General features: G+C 39.4%; 1 protein-coding gene across 1 annotated transcript in view; it reads left to right on the top strand.

Annotated features, from left to right (window-relative positions):
• Nucleotides 1-24209, top strand: part of PEPD (peptidase D) — a gene marked incomplete at its 3' end in the record, with an annotated part of 105834 nt that overhangs the window by 73287 nt on the left and 8338 nt on the right. The window contains exons 9-10 of the mRNA XM_010189601.1: nt 3235-3383; nt 21089-21273. Coding sequence (XP_010187903.1) covers nt 3235-3383; nt 21089-21273 — 334 coding nt within the window. The remainder of the gene's footprint in view (nt 1-3234; nt 3384-21088; nt 21274-24209) is intronic.

Raw genomic sequence — 24209 nt, 5'->3', positions numbered from 1 at the left:
GGAAAGGGTTGTTCTGGAATGAAATTTTTCTTCATTCAATGGAAAACTAAATTCACAATTAAGTTTTGCAATAGGCAACATATACAGTCTGTTAGACATGTAGCACCTTTTTAGATAAATAAATAGAGTTAGGAGATACTTTGCTATATTACTGCATATTACTCTAGATTAAACAGTTCTTAAAAGGTAAGCCATAGATCTAGATGCCTACAAGGCCTATTTTCACTTGTGCATTTGATTTGTTTAGATTGCTGCTGCATTTGATAACAGTTCAAATAATATTAAGTAGTTGTTTCTGTACATGACCCTTGTAAAACTGCGTTACCAGGCAGGTAATTTTATATATGCAATTGAGGACATACCAAAATGCGTTAACAATATCTCTTTTCCTAGCTGCATACTCACAGTTGCCATCTAATTTCAGGGTAAAATACATGTGTTTTATCTAAGGAACCTGGATTTAAGGAACCTGCTTTTAGAAACTTTTTCCAGTTGGTTGACAGGAGAAGATAGTAGCTCACATGCATTTTATTGGACTTAAATGTGCTTCACCGCTTATTTTGCCTGGCAAACAAAGATACAAAACTGGAATCTTCTCAGGCTCCCATTATTTCCTCAGGATAACTACAATATTTGGGCTATTTCCATGTCTTGAGCAACATTTTAACTAATGGATATGTTCCCAACTGAAGTTAAATGAAAGAGAATTCCCAGTAAGAGCCAAAATATCTCCCAAATGTACAGTTTGTTTTGGATGCTTTTTCATTGAAGCATGTAGGCTGGATGGTGTGGTGTTGCTTGGAGGTGGAATCTGAAAGATCATCTTCCCTCATGTCTCCTCTTGTCTGGAAGCCAAGAAACCTGAACAAATGGTGCTTCTTAGCTTGTGAGCATTGTTTTGGTGTACTGTCAGCTTAGTGATATTTTTTTTCCATTACTCACTGCTCCAGTAACTCAAACAACTATTTAACAACCACGGAGTGATGAATGGGTTGGAAAAAATGCTGATAACTTTAAGGTTAAAGACATAGCTAAAACTTTGCCTGTGGTAGGTTCATAATAACTATTCTCCAGGTAAAATATAGAAGGCGTAGCAACTTCCAGTAGACAGACAGGGAGTTCGGAAGGTGTTGGTCACAGCTTTACTGTCACTGTGCTGAATGTACACTTATACTTGTAAATTCAACAGAGTTAGGCCACAGAATTGCTACAAATCCCACAAAGGACCATGAAACCCGATTTGTGGTTTTGAAAGGGTTCAGTCTGGGATAGGTTGGAAGACACATAACTAATCTGAAGTGTGTATCTTGTTGGCACGTTAGAGGACGTAGCAGCTTCTTACATGATTCTTACTTGCTGCAACTAGCTTTCTGTATCCTTACGTTTTCTGTGCTTATCATCAGTTAATTTTAGAAGCAAGTCTAACCATAAAATCAAAATTAGGCAGTGTTAATGGTGTTCCTGATTTTGAGGTTTGGCTAGGCTGGTTTAGTTGCTTTGTTGGTGTTAAATCATGGGGGTTTTGCCCTGTGGGTCTGATATTTGCTGTCTGTTGTGCATGTTTTTTTCAATTAGCAACTTTAGGTTTTAACGTACTTTATTTCGTATCTAAGTAAATGTATATAGTGTTTGTATTAGCTCTGTGTGTACATATATAACATTACCGTTCTCTCTGTAGCATTCTCCTCAAGTTTGCTCCTGTAACTTTAAGCCTTGTGCAGTTCTGCATCTGTAAAACATGAGGTTTGATCCTGCAGTTCCGGTCCTGCAAGTCTCGCTGCAGGTGAGCCTTGCCCAATTTGGGGAGACTGGAAATGCCTTCAGCACGACTTGCACTCAGTGCAAAGATCTGTTCACAGAGGAGATTTTAGGATGGATTTTAACATTTCTTTAAAGAAAGTGCTGTAGCACTTTTTGTGGTAGCTTATGCGTATCTTTACCTACTCATGTGTGCTGGCTGGAGACAGAGCTATGCTGGGCAGTTTTGCTAATTACTGCTGTAATTAGGACTGGATGGCAGAGAGGGTGCCCCAGTGGAGCATCCTCCCTTCTGCTTGTGTTGTCTGACTGACCCTGCTGGGCAGCAGAAGCAAAAAGAAGAAAACTCCACACTTTTCAGACACAGTGCACAAAAATTATATTTATTATGATGAGAGTCTCATACAGTTGTTCAAGGTGGTTGGAATAAGATTTAAATTAACAGATTTCAACTCTGATACATTACTTAAGAAATCAGAAGGTCACACAAATACTGTGTGTCAAGACCAAAGTTTTAGATGTAAAATGTGCCTTCTTGTATTCAATATATGTAACTAGAGGAGTTATTTGCTCAAGTACTGTTTGGTCCAAATGGTGGTTTGGTTATTTGCTGATTTTTGAGCCTGATGAAACCAGTGCAGTGCCCTATCAGGTAGGCTCAAGAAGCATAGTATTGCAAATGTCTAACCTGGTTCTCACATGGATGTAGAGACTCACTTGCTGCTATTGTAGATTGAATTCTGGCAGCTGAGAAATCAGTAGTGAATCATTGATTCATGTAGAGAATAAATACGCTTCTCAGGGGGTAAACCAGGTTTTCTGTCCCCATAAAAGAAAGCAGTTCATGTATTTTTTTTCTTCTACCTCTGATGCAGAAAACGCTACTAAATGTTCTTTTCTGGTTAGATCTTCCCATAATCTTTGTTTCTTTAATCCCTGTTAGGCAAGTTTGTCTTAAAGGAACGTTTATATTGTGAGCAGCAGCAGTCAACCTTCATTGGGGATGTTTTATTTAAACCATCAGATGTGTTTTGACATTTAGTTAATTAAATTATGGCCTTTTGTATGATTTCTCTGTTAAGTTTTGAGGTTAGACCCTTTATGTGGTGCTAGCATCTCTCAGGAGAGGAAAAAAGGACAAGTTTTTTTCTTCTGAGAAGAGATACTAGAAACTGGAACTGAAGAGCTTGAATTGGATTCCTCGTGTACTTTTTCTCTTCCTTCTTGCATTCTCTCCATGTTTCCATCTAGGACCAGCACAGCCCTGAGAGGGTCCGTTTAAGCCATATGTAATGCAGACAGCTTTCTGCTAGAAGATTCCAAGGGACTGTTGTCTCATTTTACTTCAAGTGGTGATTGTATGGCCAACTACCAAAGTGCAGATGACTTTCAAGGGCAGAGCAAGAGAAACCTCTTCTGTTCTACTGTTTCTTTGGAATTAGATTTTCATTCCTTCCACCTCTGTTTCCTTTTTAGCCTGTTCGATATGGGAGGAGAGTATTACTGCTACGGTTCTGACATCACCTGCACCTTCCCAGCAAGTGGAAAGTTCACTCCTGACCAGAGGGCTATCTATGAGGCAGTGCTGAAGTCATCACGGGCTGTAATGAAAGCAGTCAAGCCAGGTAAAAGATCAGTTCAGGTCATCAGGAATTGACGAGCTCGATGGCAACATTCAGGCTGTCAAGTCAATTATGTTTGAATTTTAGAAAGTGCTGGAAAGGAACAAGATGACAAAATTAATTTCCATGTTTAAACAGGTCCTAATGGAGGATAGAGGTGTAGGGCACACAACATTTTCCATACAACACTTTTAAAGAAATAACACATAAACAATTATAAGATTAAAAAGGTATTCTGATAATCCACTGGGTTTTTTTTTTAATTCCTTTAATGTATTGGTGACAGTTGTTACTCAGGTGTGTGTTTACGCTGGCAGCCATCTTTTTAGGAAGCTTATGCCAAAGGCTGAAGTCAGAGTTTTGAGTGGTCACATGTATCATGCTTCGGTTTGTTTCAAGCATTTTCTGTATTATACATGTAAACTCAATAGAAATCTTCTGCTGAAAAAGAGAATGGAGTGTGCATCCTTGTGAAGGATACTCAATTAGCTTTAAAAAGCTTTAGAAAGCACTGGCATTGGGTACTTCACTATAAGCCTTTAAATTGCAGGCAAGCTAATTCATCAAGTATACATTTTCATAGTTGAAACAACTGCCTGGCTTGATGGAAGTCTTATTTTTCTCCAATTCTGCTTTCAGCAGCACATAAATGTTTTTAGAGCTAACTGCTACTGTGAGTATTTCACCGGTGAAGGTACTTGAGCATTTCCCAATATTACTAATAGAACAGCTTTGAGAAAAATGTACTTGATGCACAAAGCACACTTATCCTTTAAATTTACCATATTACCTCTCAATCATCAGGCCTCAAGTGCACGAGCTTTCTGGATTGCCAGTCAGAACATACGTAATTTTCCTGTTATACAAGCTGACAGCAGCACTGTTCATTTGAGCAGCTTGGAAGGGAGCAATAACACTTGAAGCTTATCTGCAAAATGAGACTAAATATTTTGCCATTTTAATAACAATATGTATTCTACATCATCTGCTGTTTCTCCCCTGAAGAATCTTGTTCCTGTTCCTCTTCATAGTTTGCTTTGCATTTCTGTGTCGCTTTTAATTTCATGCAACATTTTGGGCAGTATTTTATGCTAATAAACTGCAGACTATCTTCAGAAGTTGAGAGCTAATGCAATGCTGTACTCAGGATGGTGTAGAGACTTCCTCAGTTTACTTAACACTTTATTTACAGTCTCAGAAAATAAGGACATGCTAAGTTAAGTATTTTTGAAAAGTATTTGCAGGGATCCTTTACCAGCCTTGGGAGTTTGAGATTCAACAACGGAGGAATCATACTTAATGTCTGGCAGAAGATGAGATTGAACTTTGTGTTCTCACTGTGCTTTAATTGTCTTGCCTGTTTAGAGGAACGGTGCAAATGCATTTATGCTGTTTCTGAGAGTAAGGATCATGAATTTTCTGGCTACAGAAAGCAGGTGAAGCACATGTTCTGTGGACTGATTCATTTGGTTCATTTGTTACCTCTGTGCAGTGAAGTGCAGCCTGGACCTTTTACAGTCTGTTGAATTACAGATCTGGGTAGAGTCCTGCAACGTACATGAATTTTCACCATCTGGAAAAGTCTGCTTTTTAGGTCCATATGGCTTGTACTCCAGTTCTTTTGCAGATTTTAACTCATCTGTCCACTGATGCAAAAAATCTGACAACATTATTACATTTTCCTCTGAGCTCTCATCAAAACCACACCAGAGGCCAAAGACCCTTTACAACTGAAGTTGGTATGAAACACTTAAAATAGGTGGTTGGTAGAAAAGTATTTACAGTGTCTGAAATGAATTTACAATGTTCTAAAGGCAGTTCAAACTGAAACAAGTTGGATTAGAGAGATCCTCTATTGTATACAACTTTGAATAATTTTAAAAATCAGGTATTATTCAAGTAGTTGCTTTGTTTCTGGTCACACCCCTCTTAATAAAGGGGACACAGGAGGTAAGACATTTCTGTAAAAGTCTTTCATAAATTCTTTTAAAGAAATTTACCTGCTTTGTACCTTCCACCTAATTCCTTTACTAGTTTTGACTAGCTGTTTTAATTGAACACTGAGGCAGACAGAAAAACTGCCGTGTCAGTACTGTTGGACTGCTGGTTGAAAGTGGCACGGGATCTCCTGGAAGGAAACCCTGACCTTCCTAGCACAGTTAGTGCCACATCCTTCTCAGGCTGCTGAGGAACCCCAGAGCCCCTCGGAGGGGTGGGTGCAAACTGAATGTATCGTTACTGCCCAGAGACAGAAGTTGCTGTGGGAGAGGCTGCAGCCAAACCGAGTTTGTTGGCTCATTGACTAAAGCACCGGGATTCACTCTCTGGGGAGCCAGGTACTGTCACTGAGGAGAGTAGGAAGGGATCACGTGTATTAAGCTCTCAAGTGCCTTTTTCCCCATCTGATGGAAAGTTAATACTTAACAGTCTTTGAAAAAGAAGGCTGAAGAGCTTGCAGGTTCAGAGGCACTAAGTATAAAACCCAGCCCCATCATGTTTTAGTCAGATTTTCTGAATTACGGATCCCATGCTCATTTTGCTGTTATTTTTGTTTGTCTTCGTTTCCCAGGGTTCCTAAGATCAAAGTCAGTCTGGTGACTTGGCGGTCATGGCAGGAACCGTTCACGGGGCAGGCTGCACAGAAAGAGCATGCGTGGCAGAATCAGCAACTGTAGGAAATGGTCTTTGTCTCCAGCTGCAGAACTGGTCCTTAATTATGCCTTGTGGCAAAGGGTCACAGGGGACAGCTCGTTGTTGTCTTCTGAAGGTTAATGATTTCCGGAGTCTTTCTCACTGCAAGATAGGGAGCAAGTACTTTAGGGAGAGTCACTAACCAAATACTGGGTTACATAACTGTGTTTATGGAAGGACACGCATTTGTTAGCAACCTCAAACACTTCATGCAGATCGTAGTTCAGAGACTGGCATTTCTTTTTTCAATTTGGCTCTCATATGAACCTAATTGACTCTCGAGTGAAGTCACTTTCTGAGAGATACCAGACCGCCTAGTACGTTTGGTTTACACTTCAATATACAGTTGTTGCAATTTTAAAAATACTCCAAAACATATTTTATTGTAGAAAAGCATTCATCTGAGTACATCCTGCGCATGGTCCAAACATGCAAGCAGCTCAAATCACATATATGGATCTCCCTACCTTCCAACTGAAAGAACAGAATTCCTTCTCTGAGCCAAATAATAGATTCTGAAAATTAAGAAACGCTCTCTGTGGGATTATAGCCCAAGTTCAGTGCAGTCATCACAACTCCTGCCACAAACCAAATCTGTTTAAAATAAAAGGGGAGAAAGACATATTTAGGGTTGCATGAACAGCAGTTTTGAAACTACAGAGCATGGATCTCATATGAAGACAGCAATGCTTGTCGCTGAAGCAAAAGAGTCAAAAGACGTGCTTGTGTGGCAGTGGGATAATAGTCTCTTTCCTACAAAGTTAGGCTCATGATCCAAAATGTCAGAGAGGAATGTTGCATTTCTACTTAGGGGTTATTCTTAATGCGTCAAGTTCATCTGGGTTAAATTTACTTTTCCACAGAACTAAAATACAGGGGGAGATGTGCAGACTATTGACATTTCCATTCACTTTGATGGCTGAGGCATCATCTACTTCTTACTCAGAACAGTGATTTGAGAAACAATTTGTGTTTACATAGATATTCTACATTAAAAGAACTGTTATAAAAGAGTGAAATTATAAAGCCAAGTATTGCAGACTTTGAGCATTCCAGACATTAGTGTCCTAATTTGTCTCACTTCTGCATTGTTTTTTAATCTCATTTTCTAAATTGGTTGAGGCACATTAGGTTTACTCCTGAAGTACATCTTCCAGTTTACTTGCTTCTGAAATGAATGCCACTCATGCACTTATTGCACTGTGTGAAGCAAGATGCATTAAGTGGGGACAACCAAGATATTTCACTTCCAAGGATGACTGGAATTGAAATCTTCTTGTAGATACATCCATTGTTTCTCCCTCTGCTATCTTCATGTAGTGCACATAACAGAAAGAGCTGAACTAATGAGCAGCTATTCAGTAAATTATTTTAACCTTTTGTTCCATGTGTGGCCCAGAGCTGTTTATTGCCTAAGTTCAAAAGCTGCTCTGAATCCAGAATTATTAACGTCCTCCCCAGTTTTGCTCAGAGTGCTCATCATAACAGTACGCAGGTGCTTGGCAGGCAGTAACTTTACTTGCACTTCATCTTGGTGATGTGGAAGTGTGCAGCCGTTTTCCTTCTGCAGGCAGTGGCAGACAGGCTGGAGAAGCCAGTGCAAAAGCTATTGACTCATTTGGGATTCCAGGATTTAAATTCACCAAACTTGAGAATTTTTTTAAGGGAGTTGAACATTGCTCTTGCTCAAACCCCAGCTCTTTTGACCTCTGTCACAGCTGTGAATGCCCAGCCTTTCTGCAAATCAGACTCCAGATTGTCAAGCCAGTCACTGGTAAAATGAAAGAAAATTATTAATGAACAAATGTAAAATAAATAAAAATTAAAAACTGTATTTGAAATAAGTTGCCAGCATTCTGCTGGGAGTCTGAGTCTGAATGGTTGCTAATTCCCAGGGACAACATTCAGGTGCATTTGCCATGATTGCTTTTTTGTGAAGTCTTATGTTTCTTTTCCTGCACGCTTTCAGCTTTTGCAACAGATCAAAGAGGAGTTATGTGAGGAACAGATATCTTCAGTGGTGTGGCAGGAGCTGTGCTTGCCTTGGAGTTAGAGCCTTCTGGAAATAAGGTTGCCCTAGAACTAAGTGAACTTAGGGCTTCCTGTGGACTTGCACCTTGTGGTTGATAGGAAGCTTTGGTTGGTCCAATGGAAGTTTTTCCCCTGGGCTGAGGTACTTCTGAGGCTCTCCTCTGTGTGAATTCTCCTGTGTGTAGTAACACATGAATGAATGTTGCAGTTTTGCTTGCATCAATTCTTCTGTCTTTTAGCCAGCTGCTTACATTACACAACATAGCACTGGGTCTGTTCCTCTGGTGAGTGTTACTGAAAATCTCCTAAAGGTTTTAAAAGTTTTATTGTAGGACTGAAAAAGACAGCATCATCAAAAAGGTCTTGCTACTGTTGAAATCCCATCTAAAGGAGTATATGGTTGTGTAACTAAAGGACTGGACTGTAACATGTCAGCACGGAGGGTCCAAGCAAAGCGCACACAGACATCAGTTGGTATTGCCTAACTCTGGAGTCCTTCATGCGGTAACCATAAAAATACTGCTTTTAGTGTAGCTCTCCCCCACTCCTGTAATTGCCCAGGCTTAAAAAAGCAAACTGTGGTGGAAAAAAAGTACTGTGTAGCACAACATCAGTAGGCATAAGGCTATATAGTGTAATGGTTAATTAATAGCAGGGTGTGAACTCTCACGTCTAATGTCTATAGTACCTCCAGTGGGCAACTGTCATGGTAGCAGTTGGAAGCCTGAACTGCAGGGGTGAATTAGACCCTTGTGTGAGCAAGTTTGATGTCTTTGTTGATAGTAAAAAGATCTGAAGAACTTGAAAAGGCATACGTGCATTGCTCCCAAATCCTGTCTCACTTCATTCTTTTGCCTGTCACATAAGTTAGATTCAGTGTCAATGTAATAGCTTTATTAACCATCATTTGTCATAAGTTATGCCTGGGAGACCGGTATTATTAGCTCTTTGTCATTAATATAAATCAAATTGAGGAAACGTGTAAAATAATGGGTTTTGCTGAAAGTCCCTCTCTGAAACTTCTAGAAAACAACTCGTTGAAGAGACACGATGTAGCTTTAAAGTTAGCCTTATTCTGAGCCCCGGTTTGGACCAGATACCTTCCTGGCATCTAACCTAAATCACTCCATGATTCTAAAGATGTTCTGAAATGTGCAAATGAAAATGCCAGTGATGTAAGAAAAAGAGATGTTGATGAGAATCAATGCCTGTGGGCTGAACTTCAGCTCTTAACAGGGGAGGTGGTACTTGGCAAGCCAACAGACAGTGATGTGCTTCAGTTTCTGTGTATGAAGTGCGTTCATACTTAACCCAGCTTTGAGTATCACTCTGTTCTCTTATGAATGGTTTACTGACAGTGACACATACGCGTCTGATGGTGTTTGGAAAGTTACTGTGGAGTCACTTCTTTTTTATTCTTTAGCAAATGACTGTGTATTTATACCATGTCCAGCCTCTCGAATGATTTCTGCTGTTTATTATTTGGATTATTATTTTGAGCATTTACAGAATATTAATAACTAGAGTTCTATAGATTTAATTCCTAGTTGATGAGGACAGCATGGTTTCTACATATAGAAAGTTTATACAGATATAGAAACATTGAAGTTTCTGAAGTATATTAAATCTGCTACTGTGTTGAGAAGAAATAAAAAAGAAGTATGCTTATCTTTAAGCTTTGCAATTAAAATTATTTTGGATTAATGCACTAGATCATAAACAGAGTCTTTAAGATTGATGAGCTAAATATTGGAGCAATCACATACTTTCCATTTTCATCCCTTTGCAATTGCGCGCTGGGACCTCCAAACATTCCTCCCTGTCCTCTCTGTAGAGTAATGGAAAGTCACAGGAGAAGGGGAAGGAAGGGAGCTGCTTGTGCTTAGCATTCCTGGTACTACTGCAAAACTTGTATATGTTTAAAAAACAAACAGAAAACACTTCTTTCATTCTCAAAGTTGTACATTTTAGTATTTGAGGGAAGAGGGAGAAAGAATTAAAACACCTCAATCAGTAAAGTCTATTATCCTAAATTCCAGCTTAAAAATAAGATCTGTCTAGCAAACTGCTCCCAAGGAACGGTTGAGTAAGGCCAGGTTGGCAGCCGCTCAATTCCCTATCTCTACATTTATATGATTTAAAAAACTTGTACATCCAAAGTCCCCATTGAACCAAGGTTGCATTCAGACATTAGCTGTGCAGCTGGGAATATTTGGTGATTGATGTTTGTTTGTTTTTATAAAATGAAAAATAAGAAATAGTTCCAAATATGCACAGAAGTTGTTGTCCACCAAGTCAGTTTATGTGCAGCGTGGAAGCTTTCCTCCCCAGACACTACAGGGTTTCCCTGTAGGATTTGTATCTCTGCGTTTTTTCAAGTTGGACCTCATTCTCAGCGCTATACACATATCCCCAAGTCCTGCATTTTACTGTCCAAGAGAGTGAGTATTGTGTTGCCTCTGGCTTTCAAGCTTTGCTTTTCTGATAAATGCTGTTGAGGAACATCTTGAAAGAAATCTGTGTCCCAGGGCTAACATCTCTGATAATGGAAGATGGAGGTTTCTCCATATTAGGGCTGGAAGATTCCTTGCCTGCTTATAGCTTTCCCGGAACTTAAGTTTCACAGAAAGACATGGGGTCTTTAATTTCTTAAATCCTTTCTTCCAGGGTCAAAAATCAGCCATTGCAGATTTCATTGATGCCAGGATTGCCATCTAATCTTTGAGCAAGTACGGTCAAGTGCACTTCAAAATCTTTCAAAACTAAGTACAGTGAAAACCATTTCAGGCAAAGAAGTAAACCCACGTGTCAAACACATAAAGCATCCTTTTATTAATCACGTAGATATCAGCTGATCCTCAGAGCCTACCAGGAATGGGTCCCCTTTTGCTGTAGGTGCTTAATAAATGCAAAGAAGTAAGTACTTCCCGAAAGACTGAGGTCTTTTGGGGTAAAGAGGCCAAGGGGAGAGGGTTGGAGCAAACAGCCAGCAGGGGCAGGCCAGCAGCTGTCAGGCTTGGACTACAGAAAGTTCTCTGTAGCTGGTGGTCCCTTCTCTGTGCTCCAGCTGCCTCACCAGGTCAATTTGTGCATTTAGCATTTGGGAATAGGTGTCTGAAGGTGTTTCTCTTGAGTTGGCAGTAACCCTTCTCCTATCATTTCTTTCTCGTGTTCAGTGGGTTTAGGGCCAAACTGTGTGAGGTGCAGCATGATTCAGAGAAAGGCATTGGACCTTTCTGTAAGTCTAGCTGAGGCCTTCCGTTACAGACAGGAGAAAAGGTCCTTGGGAGTTCACTAGGATGAAATGTGACAACTCCATGGGGTGCCACCTGCCATATACAACCTTAAAACCAGGCTCAGCATCTTAGTGTTCCGGTTGCTGCTGCAGTCATGCCTCAAGTTTGAGTGTTGGCCACTCTTCTTTCTGGTTTCCCCATGGTGGAAGAGGACCAAAGAAAGCCTTGTAGAGTTGTAGGTACAGGATGCTAAACAAAGGTAATTTCACCTTGGCCTGATCTTTGTCTTCTGAGCCACTGTAACTACACAAGTGTTGAGATGCCATGTGAAATCCTATGACTACTTTTTGTGCCTTTCTCCTGATTTCTTCAATTTTCATTTGTTGATGTAGCTTCATAATCACTTTGCAATAGAGGGACCCACCTTGCTACTTTCTCCATGTACATCCTTTCCAAGGAATGTTGAAAATTAGAAGGACAAACCAAAGCAGACACTTTATTTTCCAGTGTTTTGCCTCCTCCCTGCTACTAACGGATTCGAGTAGTGAAGCTCATGGAGAGAGATCGAAGCCCAGGGGCTTCAGAAGGTGAATGGTCTGTATTTTTGTACAGCAGAATGTAAACTTTGGTTGGTGCATACCCCTGGAAACATTTTTGTATCTGAGTATTAAGGCACAGTTCTTTCAGTGAGGCTGTCAGGAGGGAGGAGGCAGGTTTGGTGAACAAGTACTCATTTCATAAATAATCTATTTTATACAACAGAAAATTAATTCGAAGTAGCAGTGTGGTAACCTATTCTATGTTGTAATAACATGTCTCTAACAAAAAAAATAGTGGAGAATTTAGTTCAGGTAGGATAGTACTAAGACCAGGGATTAGAATAACCCAAATAATTAAAGAACGGTTTAATTAGAAACTAATAGCTAGAGTGTTTGACATAGCAGACCATATTACTGGCAGTTGTTTCTATTATTAAGTTGAGCAGAGCTATGCTTAGGAACATATGCAAATTCAAAATTTGCAGCTTCACAGGTTACTGCTGCTTTTTGTCCATGAGAGTTCTGTAACTTCTTTAGAATTCAGATTTATTTTTATTTGCTACTGTTTTGAATACTGCTTTAGAGTAATTGTCACTGTATTCAGCTAGGATTAAAATTTATTACACCAAATGAAAATAAGTGTAACTGTTATTAATATTTATTCCTTCCAAGCTAAGTATAAAAGGTTCTTATTCACATGCAGTGGGCATTTTTTGCATGCAAGTCATTTGAGTTTTATTGAGTTTATAGTCAGAATTGTACTTAGTAGAACACCATATGGGCACGTTTGTTGTGCTGTATAAAAACAGTATTTAATTTTGATGAATTTTTAGAGAGAAATTTGCCTGTAAATGGACCTTTTGACAACAGCACAACAGGGAAGGATGTGGGAGCACAATCTATTTTACAGTTTGTATAGTTTCAAAATGCCTGTATGAATTGTTCCCATTCAACTTGTCATAATTTAGGCAAAGTGCTGCTGACCATTAACAATATGCTGTAGTATCTGAAGGAAAACAATTATTCTGGAAAAAAAAAAACATTAATGACAGAAGTTGAAGATTTTATACCAGTTCCTCTGAAGCACAAATGCTTTCAGGGCATGTTGTAACCAGTCCTTGTTTTTTTTGAATGACACTGCAGTATTATTTTTTCCTCCCTTCCAGTTAACAATGTGTTATTGTGTTAAAGATAGATTTGAAAGCAAATCTTGTCAATATATGTTTTAAAAAGCTATTTGCAGTCTGCTCTCTCTTTTCTGTTGAATTGAATTGGCTGTATTTTTCTTGCCGGTGATGTTCAGAAATAAGTTTCCCTTTGAACACCAGCTCTGAGATTGACCCAGAAAAGGTAGTATAGATTTCTGTGATAAGTTAGTTCTGTTTTGTCAGTATAAATGGTTAAAGCACTTAGGAAATAAAAGCTGAAGGAACTAAAGGACAATGCTGACGATCAAGTTGCAATCCTTGATTCTTGCAAGATATTATTAAATAAAAATGCTGTCACTGATTACTGGAGCTCTCATTTTGAACATGTAGCCTAACTTTGCCTAGAATAGTGGTAACCTACTGCAAGAGGTGAAAGAAAAAGGCAGTATTTTCTGTCAAATTCAGCAGATTCTCCAGTCCCTCTGTGCAAGCAGCAATCTGTTGAAATGCCAGATTTCAGACTGCGAGTCTGACTGCAAACCTTCTGGGAGCTGCTCTTCCCCACTTGTGACTAACGCACAGGAGCTGACCCATGCATACAGTGACCACTGCAATGCTAGGAAGACTAAAATAATGCTGAGCTATTTCCAAGTGTATAAAACCAGGCACTTTGAAACAGTTGGGCCTTTCAGCTCATGTGGAGGTCTCTGAGCAGCTGTTTTGGGGACAGTGTCTGCAGGAGCTGCTGTGGTTTGAGGGCAAAACCTGCAGCTTTCCAGATCGGCTGCATATGTGGGGCTTTTCTGCTACTTGCAGTGGCTCTTCAAAGGGGCTGCTTGTACAAAGCAAATACATTTAGAAGTCTTCACAGACTTTGAGCCTAAAGTAGCTGCAGTTTTTCATCCTTTCTCTGGTGAATGGTTTTTGGTTTAAGGCTGTTTTAAAAAAAACCAAACAACTTCTTTTCCTAATTGTAACAGGTTCTAATATTGTAATGTTGTACAACTCTGATTTTAGTGGTGACACTGGGGAAAATAACCAGCTTTTACATGGTCTGATGTGCACAGATTTTCTCCCAGTTCAGTATTCAGGAAATGCACTCGTTCCACATTGTAATTTGAGTTGAAGTACAAAGTTCATGAGTCCTTCAATCTTGACACTGCATCAGCTGTAGCTGTCAGAGTGCAAACCTGCTAGACATAGATTATGCTGTTTGCCCTGAATCTTATCCAAACAGAGTCTTTTCTAAGCTTCAAATATTGATAAGTTTCTACACCGCAATCACTCCCACCACTTCCCTCGTTCCCCCAACCTTTTTTCCTCTTTTCAACGTACACCTATTTGGAAGGAACCTGCAGTGCAATTCGTAGAGTCTGTGCAATCCCAATGCTGTATCTTTCCAGACATGGAAAAAATCCCTCCTCTTGCTCCACATCTGCATCTATTCAAATTTCTTAAGGTTTCAGCAGTGGCTGACTGTTATCTTGATGTTGCCTCTGACATAAAATCATAGACTCGTTTACGTTGAAAAAGATCAAGTCCATATGTTACAGATTGTTACATGCAGGGTTTATAGTGGGGAGGGTGGTCTTAGCACTAAAACTGGTGTGGGACTGATGCAAAAGAAATACTGCAATACAGCTGAAGAGCAAAATGCTCTTCAGCTTTTTGAAGAAGGTGTCCAAATTTTGAAGGCAATTCGGGATCATCTCTGTTTCGCTTCGGTAACTCCCACTCCTGTCAGCCAGGTGCATCTTACTGGGCAGTTGAGGTGTAGTTTTTGAAGGAGGCCATCCCAGTTTGGAGCTGTGGCACTGGGACTCATGACACAGAGCAGGCTGAAGTCTAGGAATCCCTGCAGTCAGTACTGCAGGTATTTGACACTCAGCAAATTCACCTCTTAAGGATGAGAAAGTTAACAGGCTCTTCTCATCATATGGGAGCCAGTTGCAGCCATGCCACCACTGTGAAACACAGCCTAAAATGGCATCCTTGAATCAGGCATCCATACAGCCATCTGATGCTGACTCTGTGTGGCTTACACCTTGTTTTCTACCTGTATGAACCTTGAACAGCTTCACTGTTGCCCAAATATTGCCAGTGTTTGAGTATGGCATTTTGGTTTTTCACTGTTACCTTGCATGGTGCTACAAGAAGCCAGGCTTGAAAACTGAACAGCTACTGAGTATTTCATCTAGTGGGCCAAAAGGAGAGCATGAAAATCAGAAATAGAACAAAGCATTCCATAGCACCCAAATGAAGAGGAAAGAAATAATTTGTTTTAGTATTTAAATGATGTTTTGGGTTGTTTTTTAAAGTGGGTTTGATTGGAATTTTTAAAGACCTACTGTTTGATGCCGGGTATGATCACTGTGTGTTGGCCGGTTTTAATCTGTTCCAGTGTTTTACTGGCAGGGCAGGGATTGTGTGTTGTGTCTGCATTTCAGTGGCACTGCCTGGGGACATCGGGCCTTTTGCCCCTGTCTGTGGACACTCAAAAATTAAATGTAACTTAACCTTAGCACAGTTTGGGGAGACATTACTACAACCTTGCCATACTAACTTTTTTTAGTAAGATTGTGACATCTGTGCTGGCTAAAAAACCCCACCCTACAACAACAAAAAACCCTGCTAAATCATTTGTGGTTTAATCATTGTCACATTACAACCACAAAGTACCCTAAGTAGCAGCCAAAAAAATCCTGTTAGACGTTTTCAGAGCACTTTCTGACCAAAGTGGCTAAATACCACGCGGTTATTCTAAATTACTTTGGTATGCTGTTTCTACTTTATGTTCTCGAATAGCGTCTAATAAAATGTCAGAAAATAATCACTGGAATGAAAATACCAGTGAGGGAACAGTTTATAGTGTGATGCGTTGTAACAACTCAGCTTTTAATTCTGCTGTTTAAAAAGTTGTGTTCGTTAAAAGATAGGGATCCTTTTGATTTCTTGTTTTACCAGAAGCATTTCTTTTTATTTTTGAAACAAAATCTTCCTTATTAGTAGTGGGATCAAAGAGATCACAGGTGATTGCAGAGATCCTTATATGTTGCTTCTGAGTCCCTAAAACATGTTGTTTTATCTGAAATTTGGTGGTTTTGGCAAACAGAGAGGAAATATTTTCAAGGCAGTAAAACAATACCTATTTTATCTTTTCTGTCACACTAGTATCAAAGAATATCAGGTTACATTCAGGTTGATGGGAATAATTTCTTTAAAAAAACCCCCCTTGTATTAAACTTAATGCCTTGAGTTTGCCATTTTTAAACACGGTACCTCACACATCTGCAAAACCCTGCTGTACTGTTAGCATGGTATCAGAAAACTAACAGCCTCTAGTTTTATGTTGTTTAATTAATCCATGATCTGTCACATTTCATTATCGGACATATCCACTGTTGTTTCTGTGTAGTTCACTCTGTGTCTCAAGGGAACTCAAACGCTTTGGTTGCTGTAAAAGGTGCTTCCTGTCCTGGCCTCTTGCCCAAGCACACGCTGCATGGCAGGTAACGAATCGCAGCCTAATGAGCCTTGGTAACTGAGCTTTCCTGGGGAGCCGGTTGCAGGTTCAGTGACCTGTATTACCCAGTATCTCGTTTGGCAGAGAATTAAGAATGGAGCAGACACATCATCAGCAGATTTTCCTGAGTGCAGACTCATTTGGGTACAAGCTGTCAAAGTCCAAGGACCCTCCAATCTAGTTTTCTAAAGCTCATCTGTCAGTGGAGTATAATTGGTTTATAAATTGGCTTAAAGATAATAATGGAACTAACCTTTTTACACGAAAAGCATGTCTGCAACTATGATAAACTTCTCCAAAGCTTAAAAATAATACTCCTGAATAAGGTATCAGTGAAACATCCTAGTGGGTGATTGGTGATAGGAGGTTAGTGCAGCCTGGTGTTGCAAAATAGTCAGCCTTTGCAGTAACTCATGTAACTGATGTTAGAGCCCTTGTGTGGAAGTTGTTTTGTTGTGGGTTTTAGTAGTTTTTTTTTTAACACCTTTGTCTTGCTACAAGAATGCTAATACGGTGTTTTACTTCTGCGTCAGCTTGCAGCAGGTACCAGCACTCTCCACTGGACTACGATCAATCGAAAAGACCAAAGTGCCTGAACATCAAGTAACTTCCATGAACTAAGGATTCTTTGTACAAAATACTGTGCATTCAGTTTTGTTCAGTTCATTGGTTGTTTTTCTTCATGTCTGCAAATGCTGTCCTGTTGGACAGACTTTTCCCTGGCTGTGTGCAGCATTTTCATTGTTTTAATGTGCTAATACCGTCCATGCATAGATGTGTGTACAGACATCTGAACAGAATGCAGACATCTCTGTGCTTTAACACATGGATTCCCATACCCTGACTGCAAGTCCTTGTGGCGTGTAAAGGTTGTTGAATTGCATATCATGTGAGAGTATAAAAAAATGCTGGTTGTGGCTTTCCTAGTTGAATTAGCTGTGATACTTAATCTGTCCTTCTGTCTCTGCTTCTCACAATATACATAGAATAGCAGAACTGGAGGACTTTTGCTTAAGCATACTTACTTAACTTAAATCACAGATGAGTGCAGACATGCCAGCCAGTCCAAGGGACAGCCAAGTTTGCATAGGTCATTGTATTATAAAGATTCTAATTGACAGATAAACCCAGGACAATTTTAGGTTTAAAATAAACTTGAGGAGTTGTATATCTCTGTTTGTTGTACATTAAATGTGTACAATGTATGAATATACTTTATGTATAAAATACATTAAAAGATCTGTCTTGAATTAGCATGGCTTCCTTTCTTCAATAGACTGTGTTCTGTACTTTCAAGTAATTGCCTTATTACTGTAATATAGTTGTTCCTCTTAACAAAGTTAATGTTCTGAAATTATAAGGATCATAGGAAATGTTTGAAGATTTGCATTTAGATCCTCTTTCTTTGTAGAATTATCTGTTTTAAAAAAGAAGGGAAAACTTGTTTGTACTCTATTATTAAAGTTTACTCCTCGTATGATGGGAATCAGCTCATATCAAACAAGGCAAGGATAGCATCATTTTTTAAAGTGAAGACCGGTAAGGTCATTGCACTTAGTTCACTGTCTCTAGTCAGCTCAAAAATATCCTTATATTTTGTCATAGCACATTAGTAATAGTCAGTGTATGTATGACAGTATTATACAATGCTTATTGGTTAAGTGGTTTGGAGGGGGTGCAAAATACCATCACACTGTAGTCATAGTAGACTAAAGTGTGAAGCCAGGCAATGGAGTAGAAAGTGCAATTTATGAACATTTTTATTAAGACTATTTGAAGACCTATTTACTTGTGAAACAACACTTGTACTGTTTAGCAGAGCACCTCCAGCAGTATTTATCAGTATTTCTTTTTCCTCCAACCAGAGCTGTCCCAGTGCAGTATCTGCAGCTTCTGCAGAGTGCATAAGAGAGCTGGAGCTGGATTATTTCCCATCTCTAGCAAAACTAATGGCACCGGCTAAGAGATGACAGAGTGGCCCAGAGTCGTTTTGCTGGGCTCTGTCTGAAGCGCTGCCCTTGTTCCAGGAAAGAGCCCAAAGCTACAGATTTTCCATCCAGCCTCATTATTTATTTTCAGTGGAGATTTGTGTTGTCTTCAGTTTCTAATGAAATAGATAATGATGACTAAAAACTAAACCAGACAGAGAATGCAAAGCTCTGAGAGGGAAGAGGAGAGGGAAAATAGTCATGTTTTTTCTCAGTGAGAGAAAAAGAAAACAGTAGAGAGTGGGGAAGAAGGGGCTATAATGGATTTGCTCAGTGCCCAGAAATCCTCAGGATGTGCAACCACAGCAGTCTTTTCAGTTAGAGCAGTAGTGTCATTCATTTGCTGAAATGGATGTGTGTTTTTGGTCTTTTAGTTTCTGATCAGTTTAATCCTTGTATCTCCTCCTTAGTTTGATAAAGGTGGTTGTCTCTGCAAGTAGAGTCTGTGGGTTTGGATTGAGACAAATAGTACCGGCACAGCTGTAGAGGGAGGCTGCATTGCAGACAGCAGGCACCTCATCTTCAGCTCTTTTCTCAGACACCTCATCCTAAGTCAATTCAGAGCATCCGGGATATGTTGTCTTACTGCAACAGAGCTCTGACCTTCGTTTATACCAGAGGAGGATGAGGCTTCACGTAGTTGACCAGGGTCGGAGGTTGTATATGGCTTTGCAGTCATCAGGATGAAAGTAGAAGACTTGTAGTAATGCTCAGCTAAGAAATCATGGGAGAGATCTCAAAAGAGTATCTAGTGTCCCCAGAAAGAATATTAAAGACTTTTAGAGCCGTCAGAGTTGACTGCAGAGTACAAAAGCTGAACTGGGAGTTAGACACAGAAATTCTGTATTCCCACAACTAGAAAATCAACATGAAAGCAACTGAGATTCAGGAGTGCTTACAGTTTGATACAGGTAACATCAATACAATAGATTGTAATGATTTCAATTTATCATGCAATAGATTGGAGCAAGTTGTGAGATAGCTGTGAAACATAGATTAATCTAGAGAAGTGAAAATTGTGATACAAACAATATTCAAAAAGACAAAAAGATAAATTATTGTAAAATATAATTACATGGAACACAGTTGACAAAGAACCGTTGGTTATAGTTGTGTTAATTCTTACTGAAGGAAAAATCTCAATTCCTTTTTAAAGGAGGGAAAGACACAAGAGTAGCCCATTTTGAACAGGAAGACTGCACCCGTTTTGTGGATGAGCATATGATGGACTTGAGTGCTGTTGACTTTTGTGAGGAAACAGCAACTCGGAGTTAGTCCAGCGTATTCTGCTGCCCACCTCTGGTTGTGGTCTTGCTTGGGCAAGGAAGGTGCTGCTTCAGCTGCGGCATGCAGCAGGCTGAAAAGTTTGATCTCTGCGTAATCTGCTGAGGAAAGGGCGGCTGCCTGTAACTTAAGCACTGACCTGATCAGTCAGCGTTAATAGGAGCATAAAGGTGCATTGGTTTCTGAGTGGATGATGTACAAGACAGAGCAGTCACATGCTCTGCAGTTTGTTTCTGACCTTTATATCAGAAGCATATAACACAACTGAATTTTATTTAAGCACTCCCGTAGGATGATTTTATTTCAGCCTTTGAAGACTCAGTACTTTCAGCAAAAAGTGCTAATGTAATTATGATACGGCATTCATGTTCACAAGACCCTAGAGCTGCGTGTTTAACTGGATTAAAGCAATTGGAACTTGATGGAGTTCTGGCCTTAAAAGTTGCTGGTTTTTTATTTATTTAATCATGCCAGAATTGAACAAGGAAAATATTCTTCTACTGTACCTTAGCCCTAGTTGTCTTGACTCTGCAACTGCTCTGTTGATGATGACTCAAAGCCATGGTGAACTAATTAAGACAGTTCTGTGTTACTAACAAAAGAGCTGCTTTCTTCCTCCCTCCTCCCCCCAGCAGTTTGTCAAACAAAATTGTATCCTATACCAAAATGATAAAAATCTAATGTATCCTGGCCCTCTGTCTCTAGTCAACCAACAGTATTTTGTAATGCTGTTTCAGTACGTGTATTAGAGGATTTGTGTTTTACACAGCCCATTAACACAAGGGAATCATTAATTTCTGGAGAGTGTCTTTGCCAGAAAGATGTGGGCTCTAAATCTTCTATGTACATAGAAAAGTACTGTCCATCTCAGTTATTGTAAATGGGTATGATCGTTATTGGAAATAATAGTATAGTAGTATTCTATGCTCTGCATTTTAAATAACTGCATTTTACAGTTGACATTCTTTTAGAAAATGCACTGATATCTTTGCATCTGTGTAGAAATGCTTAGGTACCATGTTTTAACATTTTTTCCCATGGATCTGGATCATAAGGTACTGCTATTTCTCATTTGTAGTTTTCAGTGCTGTGCATGCATCTTAACATAATTTTGTCTCATTTGAAGTATTTTTGTGCTAATGTAGTTGCTCTTTCCACCCTTGTTTTTAATACAAACAAAGGGCACATGTGTTACATCTGCTTTCTGAAAGTCGTCTTTCAGAACTTTTAGCAATAGTTAACTCAGCTGCTTGTTTCTTCTGTCTAAGGGGTCGCCTGGCCTGATATGCACCGTCTGGCTGACAGAGTCCATCTGGAGGAGCTGACTAAAATTGGCATTCTGAAAGGCAATGTAGATGACATGGTGAAGGTTCATCTGGGTGCAATATTTATGCCACACGGACTTGGACATCTACTTGGAATTGATGTGCATGACGTTGGAGGCTACCCAGAGGTTAGTGTTAGTCCATTCTCTGCCTTGTAGATTAACTCCTCTCAATTTGATCAGCATTTCTCTTAGCTTATGCATTATTAGCTGGTTGCATCTTCTCAGAGGTGGCGCAGATGTGCACTTAAGTGTGCCTTTTTCTGGATGTGATATTTTATGCATTTTACTTTAAGGAAATCTATTAGTTCATTAAAACATAAATTGCTTATGAGGAGAAGTCAACTGATGCCGCCCTTTGGGCATTCTTAGTCTCTTCAATTTCTACATAAATTGTGTTGTTCCTCCATGAATCACCACTGTAACGTATGTCACTCAGGTATACCGAATGCTATGACAGAGAGCATCTCGGTCTACCTGAGCCCCTAGTGGGAAGACTCACTTGGTCCATTCCAGATGTGAGACAGCTGTGGGAACCCACTGCTGCACTTGGGCTAGTAAATCTCGATGACTGTGCCATGTGGAAACAAGCTTGTTCATATTCCTGCCTTGATCTCCATTGTCAACATGGGCACCAATATAGATGTGTTGTCTTGGAATGAGAACAGAAAGAAAAAATCCAACAAGTCTTCCAAATGTGAAAACATAATCTCTTGTATTCTGAGTTTCTGCAGAAAACACAGAATGATTACCTTTTTCCTTGAATTAGCATGATGGTTCATGACTGTGGTCTGAAAGCAGAATGGGTAAAATTCTGTAACCGATGAATGGTAAGATATTTGCAGTGATACTAAAAAAAATAAATCTCTAAGGGGAATTGTACTTAAGGTTTTAATAAAAAAACGAAGTTTACAGCAGCTTCAGAAAGATCAGAAGGATTTTCTGTGTTATGTTTGGGTTATTTGAGGCTAAGGTTTAAATGTTTTCAATAATACAGTATGAAAATGGATCATTTGCCTTCCTTCTTACATAAGATGTTATTTTACAAGAACCTGAAAAAGAAACTTCAGAACTTTTTAGGTAAGGTTTAAGCATATTTTGGAGTTTGTTCATGTTGGGTGGACAGGCTACATAACAGCTGCTGCTGCTGAGTTCACTTTTGCAGTCAGGGAAGAAATAGTATATAATATCTGATGGTACTAGTTATGTTCACAATATATTGATTGTTGAGACACAATACTGTGATGACAATGTATTGGCAAGAGCTAATAAACTTATACTAATAGAAATGAAACAAAATCAAAAGCAACCCTATTCTGATTTTAAGGTTTCTTCATTAGCTAATACAGAAAGGATGGATGTTTCCACTCTCCACTTTTGTAATTAACATGTGTAAAAAAATACCTGAGCTCTATGCAGGTAGATAATTATATATCTGCAAATATTAAAATTCTTTGTTTGTGTAGACATGCAGCTGCATTCTTGCATTAACAATGTTTGCGTGGCTAATTTACTTTCAAAATCCAGTGCTAAATAACAAATTTCCTGAATATGAAGCTGACATCCTAGATTTGCATATAAATGTTCATGTAGATAGAGGTGAGGCATCAGCTTGGTTTGGAAAATAATAAATTTGGCATTCTGCAGAAGGACAGCCCCTTTAAACTCTCTCTGCGGCATTAACTCCTGCTCGGTTAGACCCAGCACTTCTCTCTGACCAAAAGCATGAGGTTCCTTTTGTTGCTCATTTGAATAAGGTGAGGTACCTGAGCGCTGGAGCACCTGACACTGGGAACCCCATGTGAAAAGCTTGATGATGGGGTGAACTTCTTGATGCTTCTCTGGGCTTGAAGCTCTAACGGGAGGCACGGTCACTGCCCATGGCAGGAGGGAGCTGTGGGGCTGCGGTGCTACACGCCAATGCCTGCGGTGCTCGGAGGCTTCAGGGGACGTGCCTTCCCCCAGGTAAATCTGAACATGAGCAATGGGGCACCTCTCATGCCGGTGTGAAACATGTCTGTATTAAATGGGAGAAACACACTTTTTATGTGTCTCGTTGTTCCATGAGAAATCGCATTTTGAGACATCTGGTACACTGTGGAGTGATTTTTTGGTGCGTTTTAAATGTTTACCAGCTAGCAAGGTTTTCACAAGGATTTTCACAAAGTCATTTGTGTGTTTATTGTACACTGTAGTATCATGCTCTTTTTTTCTAGCTGGTTAAGAAGCAAGTTATTTGCTTTTGGCCAAGAGAATTTCTGGGAGCATTACAAAGGATTTTTTAAAAATAAAAACTTTCCAAGTGGATATTATTCCATTATTTTTCCTCAAGTGTAAACAGTTACATTTGGAATAATACAATAAGCTTTAATTTCCTAATTTTTATCCGTCACAAAATTTTATGTGTTCCAAAAAAACTATTTCCAGACATTGTTAGCTTAGATTAGTTATTCATTAGTAGCCAAAGATTTCTCTTTTTTTTTATTGGCAATAATAAGTTTTCATCTTTTCCAGTAAGCTGCTTTCACATGCAGCATTGAACAAGCACTTTCTTCCTCTTCCACAAACACTATAAAACATTTCACATTTTCTTCAAAGGATACTCTGGGATATTAGAAAAATATCTTTCCCTTCCTTGTTTTTTTGCCATGATAAAGAATAATTGGTTTTGGCCAGCAATAAATGTGGCTTCGCAACCATGTTTAGGGCAAGATGTTTAAAAGAACATAACCAGCAGTATTTCCCGCTGAAGCTTGTAAGTAAATGTCCTGATTTTCAGAAGCACTCAGCAGTTAAGAGCTCCTTCGGGAGTTGGGTCTCCTACAATGTACCATGGTATTCCTCACGGGGAAACCAAGCGTCAAACACTTCTTTGAAAATCTTTCTGCTTCTTTTAAGGGTCTAACTACAACTTGAGCAGTTCTGAAAATTCGGCCCCAGTGGTACTAATCACTTCAGAAAATCTGGCCCTTAGTCAGGCAGAGCTAGCTTCAAAGTGTGAAAACTCCACTGGGCTTAGCTTCAGCTGTAAAATTTAATCATGGAGATGGTTTTCCCACACTCTT

Source organism: Mesitornis unicolor, unplaced genomic scaffold (assembly GCF_000695765.1).
Source record: "Mesitornis unicolor isolate BGI_N332 unplaced genomic scaffold, ASM69576v1 scaffold11230, whole genome shotgun sequence".
NCBI classification, from domain to species: Eukaryota; Metazoa; Chordata; class Aves; order Mesitornithiformes; family Mesitornithidae; genus Mesitornis; species Mesitornis unicolor.
This window is presented reverse-complemented; position numbering and strand designations above follow the sequence as displayed.